We start from the raw sequence: 24,533 nt of genomic DNA, 5'->3' as shown, positions 1-24,533 counted from the left end.
ACTTTTTTATAAGGAAATTGGTGCGACCAAATCATGTGCTGGTGCCACCAACTGAAAAAGTTAGTTTAGATCCCTATCATGCTTACAATTTCCAGAACAATCTAAGATAGCAAAACTATTTTTGGGCTGTCCTGGCATAAAATCGCCCAGTTGTCAGCTGTCTAAATTCTACCATCCACAAACTAAGACCAAATATTGCTGAAAGAAAAATATATCTGATAATCGTTGCATAAGATGACCAGTTGCTTTGCCTCTTGGTGGCATTGTGATGCTGTGTTGTTAAAAACTTCTTAGGGCTGAAATCCCGTTAACGGGATCGATATGACAACACCCAGTGAAAGTGCAGGGCGCCAAATTCAAAACATCAAAAATCTCATAATTAAAATTCCTCAAACATACATGTATCTTATACCGTTTTAAAGGTAGTCTTGTTGTTAATCCCACCACAGTGTCCGATTTCAAATAGGCTTTACAGCGAAAGCACCACAAACGGTTATGTTAGGTGACCAACAAACCACAATAAAAATAGCCACTTTCCCAGCCAAAGAGAGGAGTCACAAAAAGCACAAATATAAATAAAAATGAATCACTAACCTTTGATGATCTTCATCAGGTGACACACATAGGACTTCATGTTACACAAAATATGTATGTTTGTTTGATAAAGTTCATATTTATGAAAATATGAGTTTACATAGGCTAGTTCCAAAAACATCCAGTGATTTTGCATAGCCACATCATTCAACAGAAATACTCATCATAAATGTAGATGATAATACAAGTTATACACATGGAATTATAGATATACCTCTCCTTAATGCAACCGTCTGATTTCAAAAAAACTTTACGGAATAAGCAAACCATGCAATAATCTGAGACGGCGCTCAGAAGAAATAGTCACAATAGCCGCCATGTTGGCGTCAACATAAACAAGAAATTACATGATAAATATTCCCTTACCTTTGATGATCTTCATCAGAAAGCACTCCAGGAATCCCAGGTCCACAACAAATGTTTGTTTTGCTCGATAATGTCCATTATTTATGTCCAAATACCTCCTTTTGTTAGCGCGTTTGGTATACATATCCAATCGCTCATTCTGGTCAGCGTTACATCGGACAAAAACTTCAAAAAGTTATATTACAGGTCGAAGAAACATTTCAAACTAAGTACAGAATCAATCATTAGGATGCTTTTAACATATAGCTTCAATAAAGTTCCAACCGGAGTATTCCTTTGTGTCTTGATGAGCAATGGAACGCAAGTGGATACCATGAGGAATGCACATGATCAGAAAATGGCTGACTGCCAGTCACCTGATGGATTCTGCTCTCATTCAGTCCCACAACACAGTAGAAGTCTCGTTCAAATTTCTATAGATGGTTGACATCTAGTGGAACCCATAGGAAGTGCAACATCATTAATATCTCAAGGGGATTTCATTGGGAACTGTGGTGAATACATACCAAGCTCAGATTTCTCACTTCCTGTTTTCTGATTTTGCCTGCTATATGAGTTCTGTTATACTCGCAGACATCATTCAAACAGTTTTAGAAACGTTAAGAGTGTTTTCTATCCAATACTAATAATACTATGCATATATTAGCAACTGAGACTGAGGAGCAGGCCGTTTACTTTGGGCAACTTATTCATCCAAGCTACTCAATACTTCCCCCCCAGCCATAAGAAGTTATTAACATGGAAATCTTCCTCCATGTCCTCTGAAACAGCTGTGTGTTTTCACTGCCCAAATGTGGTTTAATGACAGTAAAGATGTTTACGTCAGGCTCAAGATATTTAAGTCAAAGGGATGATAGGCAGCACTGAAAACACTTAGGGCCTAGTCAAAAGAACAATGACTTTGCCATGTACTGTATGTTGAGTTATTTATTATGAAGGGAGGTGATCTATTTCACAACTGCACAGAAGTCATTACAAATGAGTGAAAGCACTCCAGACACACTCAACTAGAGTGGGCCTCTGTGATTGGGGTGTGATTGGGAGCAGAGCAAATCAGAAGAGAGTAGGAGTGGACGCTATCTGTAAGTCTGTATCTGGCAGTGCCCATGTTTGCTCCACACTCTTTGCCCAGGCTATTAGGTTAATACAGCAGTAGCACCCAGCAAGCGAGAGTTGTCCTCACAGGGTTATTCATAGATTAACTTTATATAAAACATATAACCCCTGTTGGTTTCTGTCTGGGCTGCCTGTCAGATTAGATTAGATGGTTTAAGTGGGTAAAAGAGGCCAGGCCACAGGTGGATTGTTGAAGATTTTGTGCGTGTGTTTGAAAGTGTCCGAGAGGGACACACATAGAGGTCTAAGTTGTCAGGCAGTATATCACTGTGGTCCTATCATGTTTTCTGAGGTGAGGCAGGTGGTGGCACAGAGGACTGAGGACCAGGTGAGGCCATCTCTTAATCTCAAAAGAGATACATCAGATTTACAGGAGGACAGCCAAGGATAAGGGTACCAGCTACTACCACACCTTAACCCACCCCCAATCAAAGTCAGTCTTCACCTGTATAGACCTAGGGCCAACCCAGAGCCTGTTGTCCTTGTGATTGCAGCTAGGCTAGGTAGACAGGCCAGGGGTCTGACGGGGCAGGATTACGAGGACAGCAGCCAGCCGTAACACAGGAGATCACAGCGGGTCTCATCCAGGGGATTTAGTCTGATTGAATGTGTGGGGCAGTGGAGGAGGGATTAGGGGATAGGTAGCAGGGACAGATTTCTTAACGCTTACGCTGATCTCACCAGGAAGAGCTCTGTCAGTCTCTCCTCTTCAGTCAGAGAGAGAGGGAGAGTAGGCTGTGTTCCATGATTGGCAGGCAGACGACCATGGGACAGCACAGTGTTATTTAGGGTCTGTAGTAGACTATTTGTGTTGGACTAAACTGTGAGCTTACTGCGCTGTCGTCACTGACACAGAGATGGATAGAGAGCATTTTCTGTGTGCCATGGCTGGCAAGCTGACGACTGTGGGACATCGGAGCATTTATACAAGGAGCCTATCTGAGTGTGTCTGAACTGTACTGAACTGTGATCTCTTGTCATCACCATGAAGGACCCGTGCCGCGTTTGCGGCGTACGCCTCATTGGCAGCCAGTGCCGCTGGATCTTCAACCCGTTGGGCAAGCGGCAGCTCCAGGTCATCCTGTCCCACGTGCTGGGGCGCCAGGTCGACCGCGACCCTGACGGCCAGGCCTCAGAGTTCCTGTGCGGCAAGTGTGTGTTCACACTGGAGCGCGTGGTGCAGTGCGATGTGCAGATAGGCAGGCTGCAGGAGGAGCACGCCACTCTGGTGCAGCAGCTGCAGCAGGAGAGGGAGCACCTGAAGGAGTGTGTGGCCCATGTCTACGGACGCCATAACCCCTTGCCTAAGAGGCCCGATGTGGGGGAAGAGAACAATGTTAAGGTACCCCTCTGGAGGTCCTCTGAAAGTGGGGGAAGCCCAGAGGATTACGGGGGAGGGCAGTGTACGTCAGAGGGGCAGACCAAGGAAGGCGCGGGTGAGGGTGATGGTCGGGGGAGGCGCTCTGTGAGTATGGACCTCCTGGGTGGACCGAGTGGTCCAGGGGGAGTCACAGGTCTGTCAAGCTCAGTCCCCAGGAGGGTGCAAGCAGGGACAGATCTTTGCCCGGTGTGCCAGGTGAAGAACCCCTGGCTCCAGTCATCACGGCTCCGCTCCAGGAGCCTGATGTACCTGGACCTGGTCTACCGCAAGGGTACTCTCGCCTCTCCCGGCCCCAGGCTCCGCTCAGCCTCGCTCCAGTCCCTCAACCTTGACCACCCTCAACAAACAGAACCCCTGTGCCCCCTGCCACAGAGACAGCACAGAGAGTCGAAGATACCATTGAGGGAGCGTTCGCCCTCAGTTGGCCCAGCTACCAGCACTACCACACCCCAGAGAGCCCAGCCTTCCATAATCTCTGACCTGCTGCAGCTGCTGCGCTCCCTCCCCAGACCACCAGTGCCAGGTGCCCCCGGAAGCCGCATCCCCATACTGCGTAGGAGGCCCAGTGACGGACAGCCGCTCCCCCCAAGACGCAGCCTCACCCCTTGGGTCTGGCACAGGCTGAGGGAGGCAGAGTGGAGGTCCCTCCAGGACCTCACTGAGGAGTTTAATGATGATTACATGCCGCTCAGAGTCGAGGTAGTCCAGTCAGCCCAGACCCTTACTCTGTAGAGAATCTAAAGGCCCTGGAAATGTAGCCAGGTTAAACTAGACTGAATGCTGCGCTCATGTGGCATTTATACAGAATTGGAATCATAAATTGTTTTGAATGATTAAAGATTAAAAACTAAATGGGATTCAAAGCTGATCTATGCCCATGTGTCCTAGTATTGGACACAATACTATAAATAATCCCTCTGTTAACGCACTGTCCTTTTGTCCTTTGTTAGCCAACTCATCCCTCCTTGTTGATGAATATTCCTGAATCTTGTGCTTTACTTTTCCAGGGTTTCACTGAGCATCAGAGTGAAGTGAGCAGACTGGAGACAGCCCACAGGCAGCTGAGTGAGGAGATGAACCAGTTCAGAGCAACCAACCAGAACCTCTCCAAGACCCTGGAGGACACCCAGAACAACAACAAGGTAGATTGAGGTGGAAAGAGAAAATGACCAATCTAACATGTTAGAGGCATCTACTGTTCTGGCTACTTAAGGTCCCTGACTCCTGGTGTGTTTTAATAGGTGCTGTCTGGTAAACTGGAGGACACTGAGAACAAGCTCACCACTGAGAAAAAGAACACTCTGAAACAAGACAAAACCATCCAGGGACTCACTCTACTGCTCAAGGAGAAAGAAAAAGAGGTAAGGTTGCTTTTTCAACTGCTTTTCTTTCTCCAATGAGTGCTGACCATGACAACACAATTTGATCGTGTGAAATGATAATATACTGTTGTAAATATACCAATGTATGACAGAATGTTGACCATTATAGTTTTTCCCCATACGCTATGCCATCTGTGTTACGCAGACTGAGGGCTTATGTAACATCATCACACTAACCTGCCTGCCTGCCTGCCTGCCTTGCCTTGCCCTGCCCTGCCTGCCTGTCTGTCTGCCTGTCTGTCTGTGTGTTCCAGATTGAAGAGCTGTACCATGAGATTGAGGACAGGGACGAGGTTTTAGTCAAAGCCAGGGAGACGGCGCACAAAGCCCAGATCCAGAAATACCAGGCAAGACGTCAGACCAGACACTTAGCATTGGTCCCGTTCCAGGCTCAATACATTGCAGTCGCACTAAACTCATCCACCAATGGCTGTGTGCCACGTCAGTCACTCCGCAGTCGGGCTTGCTATGTCATATGATGTCATTAGCTAAACACCTATAAAGGGATTGTAACTCTGCTACTCTGCTGTAATTCCAATGTGCTGTCCCTCCAGGATTCCTCGATCAAAACCTTTTTGCGAAATTAACAATTCTCCCCATATTTTGCGAGGGATTGCAAATTTGACCAATCACTGCAATGTTACCTCATAAAACATTAAAATCAGCTCAATATTACATATAAAACTGACACATCACCGTAGTTCAAAAAGAGGGCTCGCAATTTCAACCAGCCAATGCACATTTACCTCATATGGTTCAATCAAGACCCAATCAAACTGTTTCCCTTGTCAGCGCATTTTTGGGACAAATTGGAGAAAATCCCTGCATATTGCCATGCAAAATGTCAGAACTGTCACAGCAGAATCAAACATTTTTGTCTGCAAATATCACATAAAATCCCCCTGAAGTCCTGGAGGGACTGAATGTGTGTACAGTATATGCGTGTTTACAAAAGGTCACAAATGCAGACTCAACATGTACACCACAAACTAAAAAGACAAAAAGAGGTCTCCTGCTTCTCTAACTGTATCCTAATTTCATGCTTTCCCCTAGGGTGTGGAGGAGCACCAGAGCCTTTTGATGGAGAAGCAGGAGGAGCTGGCCCAGCTCCAAGGGGAGCACCAAACCAAGCTGCTGGAGGCCCAGAAGCTGCAGCGCTCCCTGGGCAGGCAGAAGCAGGAGCTGTCTGACCTGCAGCAGGCCAAGGAGCAGCTGGACCAGGAGCTGGAGGAGTTGCAGCAGCAGAAGGTCGACAAGGCCCTCAATGTAAGCCCACGGGAGGAATTTCTATTCTGTCATTGTGAGGGAAAACTTTGATAACGGCTGACAGCAGGTCTGCTGTTTTTTTACCACATAACTACATGGTTTTATGTAATATAATGCAGAGTGTATTACCCAAAGCCCATTGCCCAAAATATGAGGGTGACTTATTTTCAGTGCTTTTGCTAACCACGTGACCCGACCAGGAAAGAAAACTCCTGACCCTACCTGTAATCAATGTACCTTGAAAATGCTGGTTTGGTTTGTGGTTTTGGTTGAAAAGCCGTTGAAAATACGTATTTTCAATGCAACCACTCAGTGGCATTGTTCTAACCCCCAGGAGGTGCAGAACCAGCTGAAGAAACTGACCGGGGAGCCGGGCGAGAGGGAGAGCAGCCTGAAGCAGCAGTACCAGGAGCTGCTGGAGCAGACCAAGAGGAGGCTGCAGGGCCATGAGGTCACCATCCAGCGCCTCACCACTTGCCTGACCGACAAGGAGCAGCAGCTGCAGGTAGAGAGATATAATGCAGGAGGGCAGTGAAGAAGAAATGGATAGTCTAAGAACTAGAGAAACTCTAGGTGAAACCATGGAAATATAATCTATAGAAGGGGTTTAGAGCCTGTAACCCTGACCATTTGGAGAGGCCAATTCTATAGTTTCTATGGGTGAAACTAGGTAAAGGCGATGTGCTAGCACGGGAACTGGTGCTGGCACGGGGACTGGTGCTGGCACGGGGACTGGTGCTGGCACGGGGACTGGTGCTGGCACGGGGACTGGTTCTGGCACGGGGACTGGTGCTGGCACGGGGACTGGTGCTGGCACGGGGACTGGTGCTGGTACGGGGACTGGTTCTTTTTTTTCTGTCTCTATTCTATCTTGTTCCTTGTCTAACTTTCACACTATTTTCTCTCACTTTCTCTATCTCCTCTCTCTGTCTATTCTCTCTCTTCCTCTCAGGAGTACATGAACATAACGAGAGACATGGAACAGAGCAGAAGTCCTGGGGGAAGCGACACCATGCTGTCGAAGCTACGAGAACAACTGAAACAGAAAGAGAAGGCTCTGGAGGTGTGCTTTCCATCAATGTCTTTTTAAAATAAAATATTTCACTCACTCACACACACACTTTCTCTCGTGTTCTAGATCTGTTTCATCTGACAAAGAATGTTGTAAGCATCTACAGTCTTCATTATCAGCCTGTTGTATTGCTCCTCTACAGGAAGCGCTGGATGATAAGTTTGCGGCTCTAGAAGAGAAAGACAATGAGATCCACCAGCTGCACCTGTCACTCAGGGAGAAGGCGAGGGACCTGGAGAGACTCAACAAACTGCTGTCTTACAATGAGGACACCATCAATGTAGGGACCACTAGTGCTGTTCACACTACCTTGACTGCTCAGTGCTCACACTGTTTGCAATCCCTAGACACTTGTGGAGATCTGAGAGGATTTGATGGTGATAGCTACACTTTGCCTTACTCCTGGGGTAAAAAGCATGTTCAATGAAGTCTCAGACGGCACTATTTTTCACACCTCTTGGACTAACACATATTCTCTCTCCCGAACTCCAGAGTTTTGACACGTTGATAAAGGAGAAGGACGTGGAGCTACAGTACCTTGTGAACATGCTGAAAAACCTGCAGCAGGCCAAGCAGGACGTGGAGGACAACCTGAACTGGGCCTGCAAGGAGAAGGATGCCATCATTAGCCAGCTGCAGCTCTGCCTGGAGTGCAAGACCAAGGACATGGAGGTAGGCTGTTGAGACACGCACTAAGAAACATGCTAATGCATGCACTCACTCACCCATCCACCCACCCATCCACCCACTCATTCACCCACTCACACATAGACACATACTTACAGTACGTACATACCCCCGTAGATACACAGTACCCATCAAAAGTTTTTTCTTTATTTTGACAAATGTTTACATTGTAGAACAATAGTGAAGACATCAAAACTATGACATAACACCTATGGAATCATGTAGTAGCCAAAAATGTGTTTTCTCATGAGGACCGCCACAGGAAAGGAAGACCCAGAGTTACCTCTGCTTCAGAAGATAAGTTAATTAGAGTTAACTGCACCTCAGATATTTCAGCCCAAATGAATGCTTCAGAGCTCAAGTAACAGACACATCTCCACATCAACTGTTCAGTGGAGACTGCATGAATCAGGCCTTCATGGCCAAATTGCTGCAAAGAAACCACTACTAAAGGACACCAATAAGAGGAAGAGACTTGCTTGGGCCAAGAAACACGAGCAATAGACATTAGACCGGTAGACATCTGTCCTTTGGTCTGATGAGTCCAAATTTGTGATTTTTGGTTCCAACCACCGTGTCGTTGAGAGACGCAGAGTAGGTGAATGGAGGATCTCTACATGTGTGGTTCCCACCGTAAAGCATGAGGAAAGAGGTGTGATGGTGTGGGGGTGCTTTGCTGGTGACACTGTCTGTGATTTATTTAGAATTCAAGGCACACTTAACCAGCATGGCTACCACAGCATTCTGTAGTGATACCCAATCCCATCTGGTTTGCGCTTAGTGTTAGTATCATTTGTTTTTCAACAGGACAATGACCCAAAACACCTCCAGGCTGTGTAAGGGCTATTTGACCAAGAAGGAGAGTGATGGAGTGCTACATCAGATGACCTGGCCTCCACAATCATCCAACCTCAACCCAATTGAGATGGTTTGGGATGAGTTGGACCACAGAGTGAAGGAAAATCAGGCAACAAGTGTTAAGCATATGTGGGAACTCCTTCTAGACTGTTGGAAAAGCATTCCAGGTGAAGCTGGTTGAGAGAATGCCAAGAGTGCGCAAAGCTGTCATCGAGGCAAAGGGTGGCTACTTTGAAGAATCTCAAACTTTTTTGGTTACTACATGATTCCATATGTGTTATTTCATAGTTTTGATGATACAATGTAGAAAATAGTGAAAATAAAGAGAAACCCTTGAATTTTTTTATTTTACCTTCATTTAACTAGGCAAGTCAGTTAAGAACAAATTCTTATTTTCAATGACAGCCTAGGAACAGTGGGTTAACTGCATGTTCAGGGGCAGAATGACAGATTTGTACCTTGTCAGCTTGGGGATTTGAATTTGCAACCTTTCCGTTACTAGTCCAACGCTCTAAACCACTAGGCTACCCTGCCGGCCTGACTGGAACTGTACATAACACATATAAAAACACACAGTTTGCAATATACTCACAACAAATATCCACAAAAATGGACACTCACTCGACACAGTCATACAGTAATAATATACTGCCTTCTTAGATCACGTCTATCTTGGAAAAAAGTTTTTTCTCCAAGGGACAAAGCTGGATAAATAAAGGTTGAACAAAAATATATGTTCAACTCATTCTTTCTCGCCGTGTCTCTCCATCCCCCTCTCTGTGTGTAGGAGATGGCGAATGCCCTGCTTAGTCAGTCCCAGTCTCAGGCCTGTGACCTTGCAGAGCAGATGGGCCAGAGGTTAAAGGTGACAGAGGCCATGCTGGCGGAGGCAGTCAAGGCCCGGGAGAGGCTGGTGGAGAACAACAAGAGCACCGTGGAGGGCCTGCTGTCCACCATCAGCAGCAACGACCAGCTGCTCAATGTACATACACACACACGTTCATATCCTCCAATCTGTCTCAGACACATTCATCTACACCCAATAACATGTCATTTTTACAGGAGGTGTAGTTTTACGATCTTTCATGTCTGTGTTGTCTTACCAGGAGTCAGCGGAGCACTATAACCGCACACTGTCTGAGCGCACCCAGGAGATCCAGGAGCTGAAGCGGCAGCTGTTTGTCCGGCAGCAGCAGCTGGCCTTGGCAGAGAAACAGAGTTCTGAGGCAACACAGGAGGGTTACCTGGAGACTGCCGAGCTCAGGGCCCTGCTGACGGAGAAGGACTCCATCATCAACGTAAGTGGGACCGAAAGCGCTACTCAGTTATTTGGTTAGATGCATTGTAAAAAAATGACTATTTTGTAAAGTGTGGGGGTCATTTTTAATAGTTTAGGATTTAGATGGGTGCTGGCTTCACTATGTGTAGGATTTTGCTCCTGCCCAACTCATACGCAGTAAAATTGGAAGACACTTTGGTTATTATTATTATATATTATCTCAAATCCCACCGTACCTTCTCCGCTGTGCAATCTCGTTTCCGAGCCGGTCAAGGGTGCACCTCAGCCACGCTCAAGGTACTAAACGATATCTTAACCGCCATCGATAAAAGACAGTACTGTGCAGCCGTCTTTATCGACCTGGCCAAGGCTTTCGACTCTGTCAATCACCATATTCTTATCGGCAGACTCAGTAGCCTCGGTTTTTCTAATGACTGCCTTGCCTGGTTCACCAACTACTTTGCAGACAGAGTTCAGTGTGTCAAATCGGAGGGCATGTTGTCTGGTCCTCTGGCAGTCTCTATGGGGGTGCCACAGGGTTCAATTCTCGGGCCGACTCTTTTCTCTGTATATATCAATGATGTTTCTCTTGCTGCGGGCGATTCCCTGATCCACCTCTACGCAGACGACACCATTCTGTATACTTCTGGCCCTTCCTTGGACACTGTGCTATCTAACCTCCAAACGAGCTTCAATGCCATACAACACTCTTTCCGTGGCCTCCAACTGCTCTAAAATGCTAGTAAAACCAAATGCATGCTTTCAACCGTTCGCTGCCTGCACCCGTACGCCCGACTAGCATCACCACCCTGGATGGTTCCGAACTAGAATATGTGGACATCTATAAGTACCTACAGTGCCTTGCGAAAGTATTCGGCCCCCTTGAACTTTGCGACCTTTTGCCACATTTCAGGCTTCAAACATAAAGATATAAAACTGTATTTTTTTGTGAAGAATCAACAACAAGTGGGACACAATCATGAAGTGGAACGACATTTATTGGATATTTCAAACTTTTTTAACAAATCAAAAACTGAAAAATTGGGCGTGCAAAATTATTCAGCCCCCTTAAGTTAATACTTTGTAGCGCCACCTTCTGCTGTGATTACAGCTGTAAGTCGCTTGGGGTATGTCTCTATCAGTTTTGCACATCGAGAGACTGACATTTTTTCCCATTCCTCCTTGCAAAACAGCTCGAGCTCAGTGAGGTTGGATGGAGAGCATTTGTGAACAGCAGTTTTCAGTTCTTTCCACAGATTCTCGATTGGATTCAGGTCTGGACTTTGACTTGGCCATTCTAACACCTGGATATGTTTATTTTTGAACCATTCCATTGTAGATTTTGCTTTATGTTTTGGATCATTGTCTTGTTGGAAGACAAATCTCCGTCCCAGTCTCAGGTCTTTTGTAGACTCCATCAGGTTTTCTTCCAGAATGGTCCTGTATTTGGCTCCATCCATCTTCCCATCAATTTTAACCATCTTCCCTGTCCCTGCTGAAGAAAAGCAGGCCCAAACCATGATGCTGCCACCACCATGTTTGACAGTGGGGATGGTGAGTTCAGGGTGATGAGCTGTGTTGCTTTTACGCCAAACATAACGTTTTGCATTGTTGCCAAAAAGTTCCATTTTGGTTTCATCTGACCAGAGCACCTTCTTCCACATGTTTGGTGTGTCTCCCAGGTGGCTTGTGGCAAACTTTAAACGACACTTTTTATGGATATCTTTAAGAAATGGCTTTCTTCTTGCCACTCTTCCATAAAGGCCAGATTTGTGCAATATACGACTGATTGTTGTCCTATGGACAGAGTCTCCCACCTCAGCTGTAGATCTCTGCAATTCATCCAGAGTGATCATGGGCCTCTTGGCTGCATCTCTGATCAGTCTTCTCCTTGTATGAGCTGAAAGTTTAGAGGGACGGCCAGGTCTTGGTAGATTTGCAGTGGTCTGATACTCCTTCCATTTCAATATTATCGCTTGCACAGTGCTCCTTGGGATGTTTAAAGCTTGGGAAATCTTTTTGTATCCAAATCCGGCTTTAAACTTCTTCACAACAGTATCTCGGACCTGCCTGGTGTGTTCCTTGTTCTTCATCATGCTCTCTGCGCTTTTAACGGACCTCTGAGACTATCACAGTGCAAGTGCATTTATTCGGAGACTTGATTACACACAGGTGGATTGTATTTATCACCATTAGGCATTTAGGTCAACATTGGATCATTCAGAGATCCTCACTGAACTTCTGGAGAGAGTTTGCTGCACAGAAAGTAAAGGGGCTGAATAATTTTGCACGCCCAATTTTTGATTTGTTAAAAAAGTTTGAAATATCCAATAAATGTCATTCCACTTTTATATCTTTATGTTTGAAGCCTGAAATGTGGCAAAAGGTCGCAAAGTTCAAGGGGGCCGAATACTTTCGCAATGCACTGTAGGTGTCTGGCTAGACTGTAAACTCTCCTTCCAGACTCATATCAAACATCTCCAATTTAAAATCAAATCTAGAGTTGGCTTTCTATTCGCAACAAAGCCTCCTTCACTCACGCCGCCAAACTTACCCTAGTAAAACTGACTATCCTACCGATCCTCGACTTCGGCGATGTCATCTACAAAATAGCTTCCAATACTCTACTCAGCAAACTGGATGCAGTTTATCACAGTGCCATCCGTTTTGTTACTAAAGCACCTTATACCACCCACCACTGCGACCTGTATGCTCCAGTCGGCTGGCCCTGCTACATATTTGTCGCCAGACCCACAGGCTCCAGGTCATCTCCATGTCCATGCTAGGTAAAGCTCCGTCTTATCTCAGTTCACTGGTCACGATGGCAACACCCAGCAGGTGTATCTCACCGATCATCCCTAAAGCCAACAGCTCATTTGGCCGCCTTTCCTTCCAGTTCTCTGCTGCCTGTGACTGGAACGAATTGCAAAAATCGTTAAAGTTGGAGACTTTTTATCTCCCTCACCAACTTTAAACATCTGCTATCTGAGCAGCTAACCAATCGCTGCAGCTGTACATAGTCTATCGGTAAATAGCCCACCCAATTGACCTACCTCATCCCCATACTGTTTTTATTTATTTAATTTTCTGCTCTTTTGCACACCAGTACCTGCACATTACCATCTGACCATTTATCACTCCAGTGTTAATCTGCTAAATTGTAATTATTCGCCTACCTCCTCATGCCTTTTGCACACAATGTATATAGACTCTTTTTTTTCTACTGTGTTATTGACTTGTTTATTGTTTACTCCATGTGTAACTCTGTGTTGTTGTCCATTCACACTGCTATGCTTTATCTTGGCCAGGTTGCAGTTGTAAATGAGAACTTGTTCTCAACTAGCCTACTTGGTTAAATAAAGGTGAAATAAAAAAATGTGTGTGTTAATGCTGGGCTAGAACAAAAGCCTGCGCACATCATTGGCCTGCAACCATCATCCCTGATTTCCCTTGCAATAATTGCTCCTCGTAGAATAGCGTTGAATAAAGATAATTGCAAGGTTATTCAATTGCAAGGTTATGAACAAGAGAGCTCCAGTGTGTTAAACATTTGATTTCCTCTTCAAGAAACTTCTGGAGCGTGGGCAGGAGAGAGACCAGTTCCTGGCTGAGTTAGGGCAGAAGGAGCCTGCACCGCCCCAGGTGATGGAGATCAGACAGACCATCAAAGTTCTGCAGGAGAGGCTGGAGGAGAGGGAAGGTGAGAAACTCGTATCTCTTGAGCTACAGGCAGGTCACTGGTAATGTGAGACCAATGACTTCAAGCTGAGGACGAAGGCATTTTCAAAGCATTCAGGAAACGGGGGAAAACTTTGGGTTGAACATTGCTTTCTTTAGTCTCTCTGGGAAAGGTAACCCACTAACATTGTCCTCAACCGCTCTGTCCCTCTCTGTAGCGCAGCTCTCCAAGAAGAACAACGAGGACAACATGGAGAAGGTCCCTCTCACTAAGAATACTCTGGTCATCCTGAAGAAGGAGCTAGCTCACAAGACTGATGCTCTCAAGAAGGCTCTGAAGAGGGAGAATGACCTCAAAGTGAACTAAAAGAACACACGAACAACCCTGCTCATTCAAGGTGTGTCACTTTTTGGGTGTTTTGTTGGCTCGTCATTCTTAGGCACAGATCTAGAATCATCTTACCCTCCACAAATCCTAATATTTAACCATTAGATGGAAAAACACAAAACTGACCTTGATGTCTTCCTGTGTTCCAGATGTCCCTGGCTGATCTCGAGTCAGTGTTGTCAGAGCTGAAGGAGCGTATCGAGGTCCAGGCGGTCAGTATAGACACCCTCACCACCACCCTTGGGACCAAAGACAAGATTATAAATGAGTGGACGGCCAGTGGCATCTTCACACACTGCTACTAATCAACACACACTCATACACACATTCAAACAGGCTCATTAGGTTACCTGGTGCCATTTGGGTTCACGGGTAGCTTTCATAGGGTTAATCCATTTGACTAACCTTGAACTGAACTTATCCATCACCACCTGTTCTACTCTTGAGCGTGGCTTTAAAGTTGAAACCATGTATTGCATTCGTTGTAAATTGTAAAAGGAAATTGGGTGAACATGTCTGGGCAATACATTTACTTCAATACGTTTGTTTTTTCAACCCTTTAAGGGCACGTTTTAATTTGCTGTAAGTTTCCCTCAGTCTCTGCTATAGTGCCTTTAGAAAGTATTCATACCCCTTCACTTTTTCCACATTTTGTTGTTGCAGCCTGAATCTAAATTGATTAAAGTGAGATTTTGTGTTATCGGCCTACACACAATACCCCTATAATGTCAAAGTGGAATTATGTTCTTAGAAATGTTTACTAATTAATTAAAAAGGAAAAACAACTTGCAGACTTGTTTGCGTGTTGCTGTGCGTTTTGTTGCCAACCTTACTTTGCTACCTGACAACTTTACGGTTTTTACTTTTTAATTACCGTTTATATTTCTAGTTTTTCCCTCACTCAACTTTTTTTCATTAAACTTTTTCACTCCGGACGCTTTAGCTGGACATGGTTCGTCAGGACCTCCAACAGGCGACCTCCAACATTGGTTAGACGCCGAAGCTTCCTGCCATTAGATCTGACAAATTGAAAACCCTAGTCATTGGCGACTCCATTACCCTCAGTATTAGACTTAAAACGAATCATCCAGCGATCATACACTGTTTACCAGGGGGCAGGGCTACCGACGTAAAGGCTAATCTGAAGATGGTGCTGGCTAACTGGTGAGTGTAGAGAGTATAGGGATATTGTTATCCACGTCAGCACCAACAATGTTAGGATGAAACAGTCAGAGGTCACCAAGGGCAACATAGCTTCAGCCTGTAAATCAGCTAGAAAGATGTGTCGGCATCGAGTAATTGTCTCTGGCCCCCTCCCAGTTAGGGGGTGATGAGCTCTACAGCAGAGACTCACAACTCAATCGCTGGTTGAAAACTGTTTTCTGCCCCTCCCAAAAGATAGCATTTATAGATAATTGGCCCTCTTTCTGGGACTCACCCAAACAGGACCAGACCTGGCCTGTTGAGGAGTGACGGACTCCATCCTAGCTCTCATCTTATCTACCAACATAGACAGGGCTCTAACTCCTCTAGCTCCACAATGAAATAGGATGCAGGCCAGGCAGCAAGCTGAAAGCCAGCCTGCCAGCTTAGTGGAGTCTGCCACTAGCACAGTCAGCGTAGTCAGCTCAGCTATCCCCATTGAGACTGTGTCTGTGCCTCGACCTAGGTTGGGCAAAACTAAACATGGCGGTGGTCGTCTGAGCAATCTCACTAGAATAAAGACCTCCTCCATTCCTACCATTATTGAAAGAGATTGTGATACCTCATATCTCAAAATAGGGCTACTTAATGTTAGATCCCTCACTTCATAGTCAAAGAACTAATCACTGATCATAATCTTGATGTGATTGGCCTGACTGAAACATGGCTTAAGCCTGATGAATTTACTGTGTTAAATGAGGCCTCACCTCCTGGTTACACTAGTGACCATATCCTGCGTGTTTCCTGCTAAGGCGGAGGTGTTGCTAACATTTACAATAGCGAATTTCAATTTACAACAATGCCCCGGCGTTTTCGTCTTTTGAGCTTCTAGTCATGAAATCTATGTAACCTACTCAATCACTTTTTATAGCTACTGTTTACAAGCCTCCTGGGCCATATACAGCGGTCCTCACTGAGTTCCCTGAATTCCTATCGGACCTTGTAGTCATAGCAGATAATATTCTAATTTTTGGTGATTCACATGGAAAAGTCCACAGACCCACTCCAAAAGGCTTTTGGAGCAATCATCGACTCAGTGGGTTTTGTCCAACATATCTCTGGACCTACTCACTGTCACAGTCATACTCTGGACCTAGTTTTGTCCCATGGAATAAATGTTGTGGATCTTAATGTTTTCCTCATAATTCTGGACTATCGGACCATCAGTTTATTATGTTTGCAATCGCAACAAATAATCTGCTCAGACCCCAACCAAGGAGCATCAAAAGTGGTGCTATATAAACCCAAAGATTCCTTGATGCCCTTCCAGACTCCCTCTGCCTACCAAGGACGCCAGAGTACAAAAATCAGTTAATTAACTACCTAACAAATTAAAAAGCAGCATTCCTCAAGAGACGATGGCTTTCACTTCAGCAGTAATACATTCATTAACTTTTTGGAGGAAAAGATCATGATCATTAGAAAGCAAATTACAGACTCCTCTTTAAATCTGTGTATTCCTCCAAAGCTCAGCTGTCCGGAGTCTGCACAACTCTGCCAGGACCTAGGATCAAGAGAGACACTCGTGTTTTAGTACTATATCTCTTGACACAATGATGAAAATAATCATAGCCTCTAAACCTTCAAGCTGCATACTGAACCCTATTCCAACTAAACTACTGAAAGGGCTGCTTCCTGTGCTTGGCTCTCCTATGTTGAACATAATAAACGGCTCTCTATCCACCGGATGTGTACCAAACTCACTAAAAGTGGCAGTAATAAAGCCTCTCTTGAAAAAGCCAAACCTTGACCTAGAAAATGTAAAAAAATGTCAGCCTATATCGAATCTTACATTCCGCTCTAAAATTTTAGAAAAATCTGTTTGTTTTCACTGCCTTCCTGAAGACAAACAATGTATACGAAATGCTTCAGTTTGGTTTTAGACCCCATCATAGCACTGAGACTGCACTTGTGAAGATGTTAAATTACCTTTTAATGGCGTCAGACCAAGGCTCTGCATTTGTCCTCGTGCTCCTAGACCTTAGTGCTGCTTTTGATACCATCGATCACCACATTCTTTTGGAGAGATTGGAAACCCAAATTGGTATACACTGACAAGTTCTGGCCTGGTTTAGATCTTATCTGTCAGAAAGATATCAATTTGTCTCTGTGAATGGTTTGTCCGCTGTCCGCTGTTCCTCAAGGTTCCGTTTTAGGACCGCTATTGTTTTCATTATATATTTAACCTCTTGGGGAGGTCATTCGAAAACATAATGTTAACTTTCACTGCTATGCGGATGACACACAGCTGTACATTTTAATGAAACATGGTGAAGCCCTGAGGAAGTGAATGGCTGAAAACGTTCCACTTTTAAACTCGGACAAAACAGAGATGCTTGTTCTAGGTCCCAAGAAACAAAGAGATCTTCTGTTCAATCTGACAATAAATTTTGATGGTTGTACAGTCGTCTCAAATAAAACTGTGAAGGACATCGGCGTTACTCTGGACCCTGATCTCTCTTTTGATGAACATATCAAGACTGTTTCAAGGACAGCTTTTTTCCATCTGCGTAACATTGCAAAAATCAGAAACTTTCTGTCCAGGAATTATGCAGAAAAATTAATCCATGCTTTTGTTACTTCTAGGTTAGACTACTGCAATGCTCTACTTTCCGGCTACCCGGATAAAGCTCTAAATAAACTTCAGTTAGTGCTAAATACGGCTGCTAGAATCCTGACTAGAACCAAAAAATTTGATCATATTACTCCAGTGCTAGCCTCTCCACACTGGCGTCCTGTAAGGCAAGGGCTTATTTCAAGGTTTTACTGATAACCTACAAAGCATTACATGGGCTTGCTCCTACCTATCTTTACGATTTGGTCCTGCCGTACATACCTACACGTACGCCACTGTCACAAGATGCAGGCCTCCTAATTGCCCCTATAACTTCTAAGCAAACAGCTGGAGGCAGGGCTTTCTCCTATAGAGCTCCAATTTTATGGAATGGACTGCCTACCCATGTGAGAGACGCAGACTCGGTCTCAACCTTTAAGTCTTTACTGAAGACTCATCTCTTCAGTAGGTCCTATGATTGAGTGTAGTCTGGCCCAGGAGTGTGAAGGTGAACGGAAAGGCACTGGAGCAAGGAACCGCCCTTGCTGTCTCTGCCTGGCCGGTTCCCCTCTCTCCACTGGGATTCTCTGCCTATAACCCTATTACAGGGGCTGAGACACTGGCTTACTGGTGCTCTTCCATGCCGTCCCTAGGAGGGGTGCGTCACTTGAGTGGCTTGAGTCACTGACGTGGTCTTGAGTTGTTCCGTGGCAGAGACCTTTGCGGGCTATACTCTGCCTTGTCTCAGGATGGTAAGTTGGTGGTTGAAGATATCCCTCTAGTGGTGTGGGGGCTGTGCTTTGGCAACTTGGGGGGGGTTATTTCCTGCCTGTTTGGCCCTGTCTGGGGGAATCATCGGATGGGGCCACAGTGTCTCCTGACACCTCCTGTCTCAGCCTCCAGTATTCATGCTGCAGTAGTTTATGTGTCGGGGGGCTAGGGTCAGTCTGTTATATCTGGAGTATTTCTCCTGACTTATCCGGTGTCCTGTGTGAATTTAAGTATGCTCTCTCTAATTCTTTCTTTTTCTATTTTTTTCTCTCTCTCGGAGGACATGAGACCTAGGACCATGCCTCAGGACTACCTGGCATGATGACTCCTTGCTGTCTCCAGTCCACCTGGCCGTGCCGCTGCTCCAGTTTCAACTGTTCATGCTACCTGTCCCAGAACTGCTGTTTTCAACTCTCTAGAGACAGCAGGAGCGGTAGAGATACTCTCAATGATCGGCTATGAAAAGCCAAATGACATTTACTCCTGAGGTTCTGACCTGTTGCACCCTCGACAACTACTGTGATTATTATTATTTGACCATACTGGTCATTTATGAACATTTGAACATCTTGGCCATGTTCTGTTATAATCTCCGCCCGGCACAGCCAGAAAAGGACTGGCCACCCCTCATTATCTGGTTCCTCTCTAGGTTTCTTCCTTGGTTTTGGCCTGTTTTTCTTAGCCACCGTGCTTCTACACCTGCATTGCTTGCTGTTTGGGGTTTTAGGCTGTGTTTCTGTACAGCACTTTGAGATATCAGCTGATGTAAGAAGGGCTATATAAATACATTTGATTTGATTTATTCCATGTGTAACTCTGTGTTGTTGTATGTGTCGAACTGCTGTGCTTTTTCTTGGCTAGGTCGCAGTTGTAAATGAGAACTTGTTCTCAACTAGCCTACCTGGTAAAATAAAGTCAAAATAAAAAATAAAATAAAAGTGATGAGCTTGGAGGGCACTATGGTGTTGAACGCTGAGCTGTAGTCAATGAACAGCATTCTCACGTAGCTGTTCCTTTTGTCCAAGTGGGAAAGAGTTGTGTGGAGTGCAATAGAGATTGCATCATCTGTGGATCTGTTGGGGCGGTATGCAAATTAGAGGGGTCCTTTCAAAGCATTTCATTGCTACAGATGTGAGTACTACAGGGCGGTAGTCATTTAGACAGGTTACCTTGGCGGTCTTAGGCAAAGGGACTATGGTGGTTAGCTTGATCCATGTAGCTATTAAAGACTTGGTCAAAAAGAGATTGAAAATGTCAGGGAAGACACTTGCCAGCTGTTCAGCGCATGCTCTGAGTACACGTCCTGGTAATCTGTCTGGCCTTGCGGCCTTGTGAATGTAAATCTGTTTAAAGGTCTTACTCACATCGGCTACAGAGAGCGTGATCATACAGATGTCCAGAACAGCTGGTTCTCTTACGCATGGTTCAGTGTTGCTTGCCTCGAAGTGAGCATAGAAGGCATTTAACTCGTCTGGTAGGCTCGATTCACTGGGCAGCTCTCAGCTGACTTTCCCTTTACAATCCGTGATAGTTTGAAAGCCCTGCCACGTCTGACAAGTATCAGAGCTGATGTAGTAGGATACAATCTTTTATGCTGATCTTCTTTTATCTGAATGGCTGTTGATTTATTTACAGTCTCATTGTATGATTATGTACCCAAATTATTGTATTTACAATTTAATTTGTATAATTTTGTCAGCTCAAGGTCAGCTCTCTGCAGTTGAGATGTATACTTATATATTTTCCGATAATTCTGTCTAGCTAATCTAGCTATTGTGATCACCACTGAATCTCTCTTATTGGTTAAGAAATAGGCTTGGGTGGTATCCAGGTTGTCATACCAACCTTGTGTCATCCTGGGATATTCGGTACTACTGGCACTAAACACAAGGGGCGCAATTTTTCAGTTTTTGATTTGTTAAAAAAGTTTGAAATATCCAATAAATGTCGTTCCACTTCATGATTGTGTCCCACTTGTTGTTGATTCTTCACAAAAAAATACAGTTTTATATCTTTATGTTTGAAGCCTGAAATGTGGCAAAAGGTCGCAAAGTTCAAGGGGGCCGAATACTTTCGCAAGGCACTGTAGATATGCATATGTTGGTCACAGATACCTTTCTGTGCATTCAAATTGCCATCGATAAAATGCAATTGTGTTCGTTGTCCGTAGCTTATGCCTGCCCATACGATAACCCCACCTTCACCATGGGGCACTCTGTTCACAACAGCAAACCGCTTGCATCCATCAAAACGCCATACGTGTGGTCTGTGGTTGAGAGGCCGGTTGGACGCACTGCCAAATTCTCTATAACAACATTGGAGGCGGTTTATGGTAGGGAAATTAACTTTCAAAACTTGAGACATCTGTGACATTGTATTGTGTGACAAAACTACTTTTTAGTGGCCTTTTTTGTCCCCTGCACAAGGTGCACCTGTGTAATGATCATGCTGTTTAATCAGCAACTTGATATGCCACACCTGTCAGGGGAATGGATTATTTTGGCAAAGGAGAAATGCTCACTAACAGGTATGTAAACAAATTTGTGCACAAAATGAGAGAAATGCGATTTTTGTGCGTATGGAAAATGTCTGGAATCTTTTAATTCAGCTCATGAAAAATGGGACCAACACTTTTCATGTTGCACTTATCTGTTTGGGATATTTGTTTCTTTTTCACCATTTTCATTTAAAAAAATCACAGCAGGTAGTTAATTGTTACCTAGAAATGATTTGATATTGTGATTAAAAAAGACTGCATTGGACCTTTAAGGAGCCCAAGACCCTATTGAGATGCTACATTCAACAACCCAATCTGAAACTGTAGTGAAGGTCAGTTGCAATATACTTTCACAACTTACTCATGGATGTGGAGATAAGATGTTGGATTGCTAACATCTGTGAGGGTCTCATTTTCTTAACAAAACACACACTTCACCTTCCAATACACACACTGCTAGGCCTCTCACCACTCAAGCTGAGTCAAGTGTTTCACTTGGCAACCAGGAGAAGACAGGCTGTTCAAAGTTGTAACGCAGACACTGGGAGTCGAGAAGCAGGTGCAGGTGGTAAGTTTAATATAACAAGTAACATGGAACGATACAATATAGGAGTAGCGTCTAGACATGAACAACAGAAACAATACTGCCTGGAGAAGGAAGCTAAGGGAGTGCCAGATAAAGGGGAGGTAATGAGTGAGGTAATGGAGAACAGCTGAGCTTACAGATGAAGCGCAGGTGCGCGTAATGATGAAAGCCAAGTGTGCATAAAGACCGGTGGTTAGTAAACTGGTGATGTCGAATGCCAGAAGGGAGGAGCGGGGATAGACGTGACAGTACGCGCGGCTCCAGCCGCAGGACAGCCCCGAGGACGAAGAGCAGGCTGGTCCGGAAGGCGAAGATGTATATTACGGATGATATTGGGATCCAGAATGTCCTCCACCGGAACCAAACACCATTCCTCTGGGCCGTACCCCTCCCAGTCCACCAACCCCCACGACGTCGGGAGTCCAGTAGGGATCTAACGGCATAGGCGAGAGCTCCCTCGACGTCCAGGAGGGCGGAGGGGTGTCGTGGGGGACAGCATCAGCCAGAGGACCAGGAACCATTGGCCTGAGAAGGGAGACATGAAAAGAAGGTGAGATACGTTAGTCACTGGGAAGCTGTAAGCTATACATCACCTCCTTGCCCCCCCGGAGAACCTTGAACGGCCCCACAATCCAGGGGCTCAGCTTCTTGCAGGGCAGCCGGAGTGGGAGGATTCTGGTAGAGAACCAGACATGATCCCCAGGATGGAACATGGGAGTCTCACTGTGGTGGCGGTCTGCCTGCTCCTTCTGATGGCGCCACACTTCATCTGCGCGCCTGATCCACTCATCAACTGCAGGAGCTTCAGTCTGGCCTGGGGTCCACGGAGACAGAAACGGCTGAAAACCCAGAACACACTGGAAGGGAGTCAGCCCGGTGGAGGAGTGACGTAAATTTCTGTACGTACTCTGCCCATGGAAGGAATTGGGCCCACTCTCCCTGCCGGTCCTGGCAGTGACTCCTCAGGAACCTCCCCAGCTCCTGGTTCATCCTCTCCACCAGCCTGTTGGACTGAGGCCTGTACCCGGAGGTGAGGCGGACCGTGACCTGAGCTTCTCCACCCGTGATGTGAATTGGGGCCCATGATCGGACACAATGTCCTCCGGAAGGCCATAATGCTGGAAGACCTGCTGGAATAGTGCCTCAGCAACCCGGGGAGCAGTAGGGAGACCAGACAGAGTAATGAAACAACAGGATTTAGAAAATCTATCCACAACCACCAAAATGGTGGTGAAACCGTCAGAGGGGAGATCAGTGACAAAGTCAATGGATAGATGAGACCAGGGACGATGAGGCAATGAAAGGTAAAGGAGTTTCCCTGCTGGAGCGTGCCGGGGGGACTTAGTTTGAGCACATACAGAACAGGAGTTGACTTAGCAACTAACGTCCTGTGGCAAGGTAGGCCGCCAATACTTCTTGGAGAGAGACTGGGTAGTGCGAGAAATACCTGGATGTCGGGCAATAACAGCTGTGTGCACCCAGGTCAGCAGCCGACCCCTTATCCCCGTGGGAACGTAGATGCACTCAATGAGGACAGGTAGTGGGTGCAGGCCTCCTATCCAGAGCCTGGTGGATGTCCATTCTGGACAGGACCCTTGCCCGAATCGTAGAGGCGGGACAGGGCATCAGCTTTGGTGTTCTTTGAACCTGGGCGATAGGTCAGCGTGAAGTCAAATCTTGTAAAGAATAGGGCTCACCTTGCTTGGATTCAGCCTCCTCGCTGTCCATATGTACCAGGTTTTGATGGTCGGTGAGGATGACGAATGGATCCTTGGCGCCCTCCATCCAGTGTCGCCACTCATCTAATGCCAACTTCACTGCCAGGAGCTCCCGGTCGCCAACATCATAGTTCCTCTCTGCAGGAGACAGCTTTATGGAGTAATATGCACATGGATACAATTTCTGTGGATTACCTTGATGTTGGGACAGGAGGGCACCCACACCTACTTCTGAAGCGTCCACCTACACCATGAAGGGCAGCGTAGGATCTGGATATTTGAGCAGCGAGGTGGAGGTGAAAAGTCCCTTCAGTAGGAGAAATGCTTCATCAGCTGCAGGATTCCACCGCAACTTCCGGGGACCACCCTTGAGAAGAGAAGTGAGAGGAGAGACGATCGAGCTAAAGTTCTTAATGAATCGACAGTAGAAGTTGGCAAATCCCAAAAAACATTGTGAACCCTTTATGGTGGTTGGGACTGGCCATGACCTGACAGAATCCACCTTCTTGTCATTCATCACGACTCCTTGCGGGCTGATCTGGTAACCCAAAAAGGAGACATCCTCCTAATGGATTTGGCACTTCTTCGCTTTGACGTACAGGTGTTTGGCCAGGATGCGATCCAGGACTACTCGGACGTGAGTGACATTATCCTCCAAGGTAGCCGAGTAGACCAAGTTGTTGTCGAATATACACGACCACCTGACGTCCAAGCATGTCCCGGTGCAACTCAGTGAAGAATGCCTGGAACACTGACAGAGCATTGGCTAATCCAAAAGGCATCACCAAGTACTCATAGTGACCAGATGTCGTGCTGAAGGCCATCTTCCATTCATCCCCCTAAAAGATGCGGATCAAATTGTAGGCACTCCGCAGGTCCAACTTCGTAAAAAAATGGGCCCCACGGAGTTGCTCGATCATGACCGGTACGCGGGAGGGTAGCGGTACCTCGTGGTGATGGAATTCAGATTTCTGTAATCGATGCACGAGCGCAACCCTCCGTCCTTCTTGGAGGTGGACGTGTGAATTAAACTCTACTGGAGCACCTCCTGGATGAACTCCTACATAGCCTTGGTTTTTATTTCTATCAACTGGTATGTCCATCAATTAATAGGCTAAAAAGCATTATTTTTCATTG

At 45.7% G+C, this 24,533-nt stretch overlaps 1 protein-coding gene and 1 long non-coding RNA gene across 3 annotated transcripts in view; one reads left to right on the top strand and one right to left on the bottom strand.

The window, feature by feature from the left end:
• Window positions 1-7,803, bottom strand: part of LOC149970610 (uncharacterized) — a 30,137-nt gene extending 22,334 nt beyond the window's left edge. Inside the window, exon 1 of the long non-coding RNA XR_016493434.1 lies at window positions 7,715-7,803. This is a non-coding gene — a long non-coding RNA (uncharacterized LOC149970610). The remainder of the gene's footprint in view (window positions 1-7,714) is intronic.
• LOC110509499 (uncharacterized) lies at window positions 2,747-14,863 on the top strand. 2 transcript variants are annotated; one of them, XM_021590394.3, is made up of 14 exons: window positions 2,747-4,156; window positions 4,465-4,599; window positions 4,699-4,818; window positions 5,094-5,186; window positions 5,893-6,105; window positions 6,440-6,610; window positions 7,058-7,168; window positions 7,320-7,457; window positions 7,670-7,849; window positions 9,510-9,704; window positions 9,829-10,020; window positions 13,569-13,701; window positions 13,898-14,077; window positions 14,217-14,863. In XM_021590394.3, the coding sequence occupies exons 1-13, from the start codon at window positions 3,062-3,064 to the stop codon at window positions 14,044-14,046; spliced, it is 2,925 nt and encodes a 974-aa protein (XP_021446069.3). In that variant the 5' UTR covers window positions 2,747-3,061; the 3' UTR covers window positions 14,047-14,077; window positions 14,217-14,863. The 2 variants fall into 2 exon arrangements, 1 of the variants encoding a protein (XP_021446069.3); XR_016493433.1 differs by having other exon boundaries at window positions 2,771-4,156; window positions 13,903-14,077.
• The last annotated feature ends 9,670 nt before the right edge of the window (window positions 14,864-24,533 follow it).

Source organism: Oncorhynchus mykiss, chromosome 29 (genome assembly GCF_057628025.1).
Source record: "Oncorhynchus mykiss isolate SJ-2025 chromosome 29, ASM5762802v1, whole genome shotgun sequence".
NCBI lineage: Eukaryota > Metazoa > Chordata > Actinopteri > Salmoniformes > Salmonidae > Oncorhynchus > Oncorhynchus mykiss.
The sequence above is the reverse complement of the archived record's forward strand: the minus strand, read 5'-3'. Positions and strand labels throughout refer to the sequence as shown.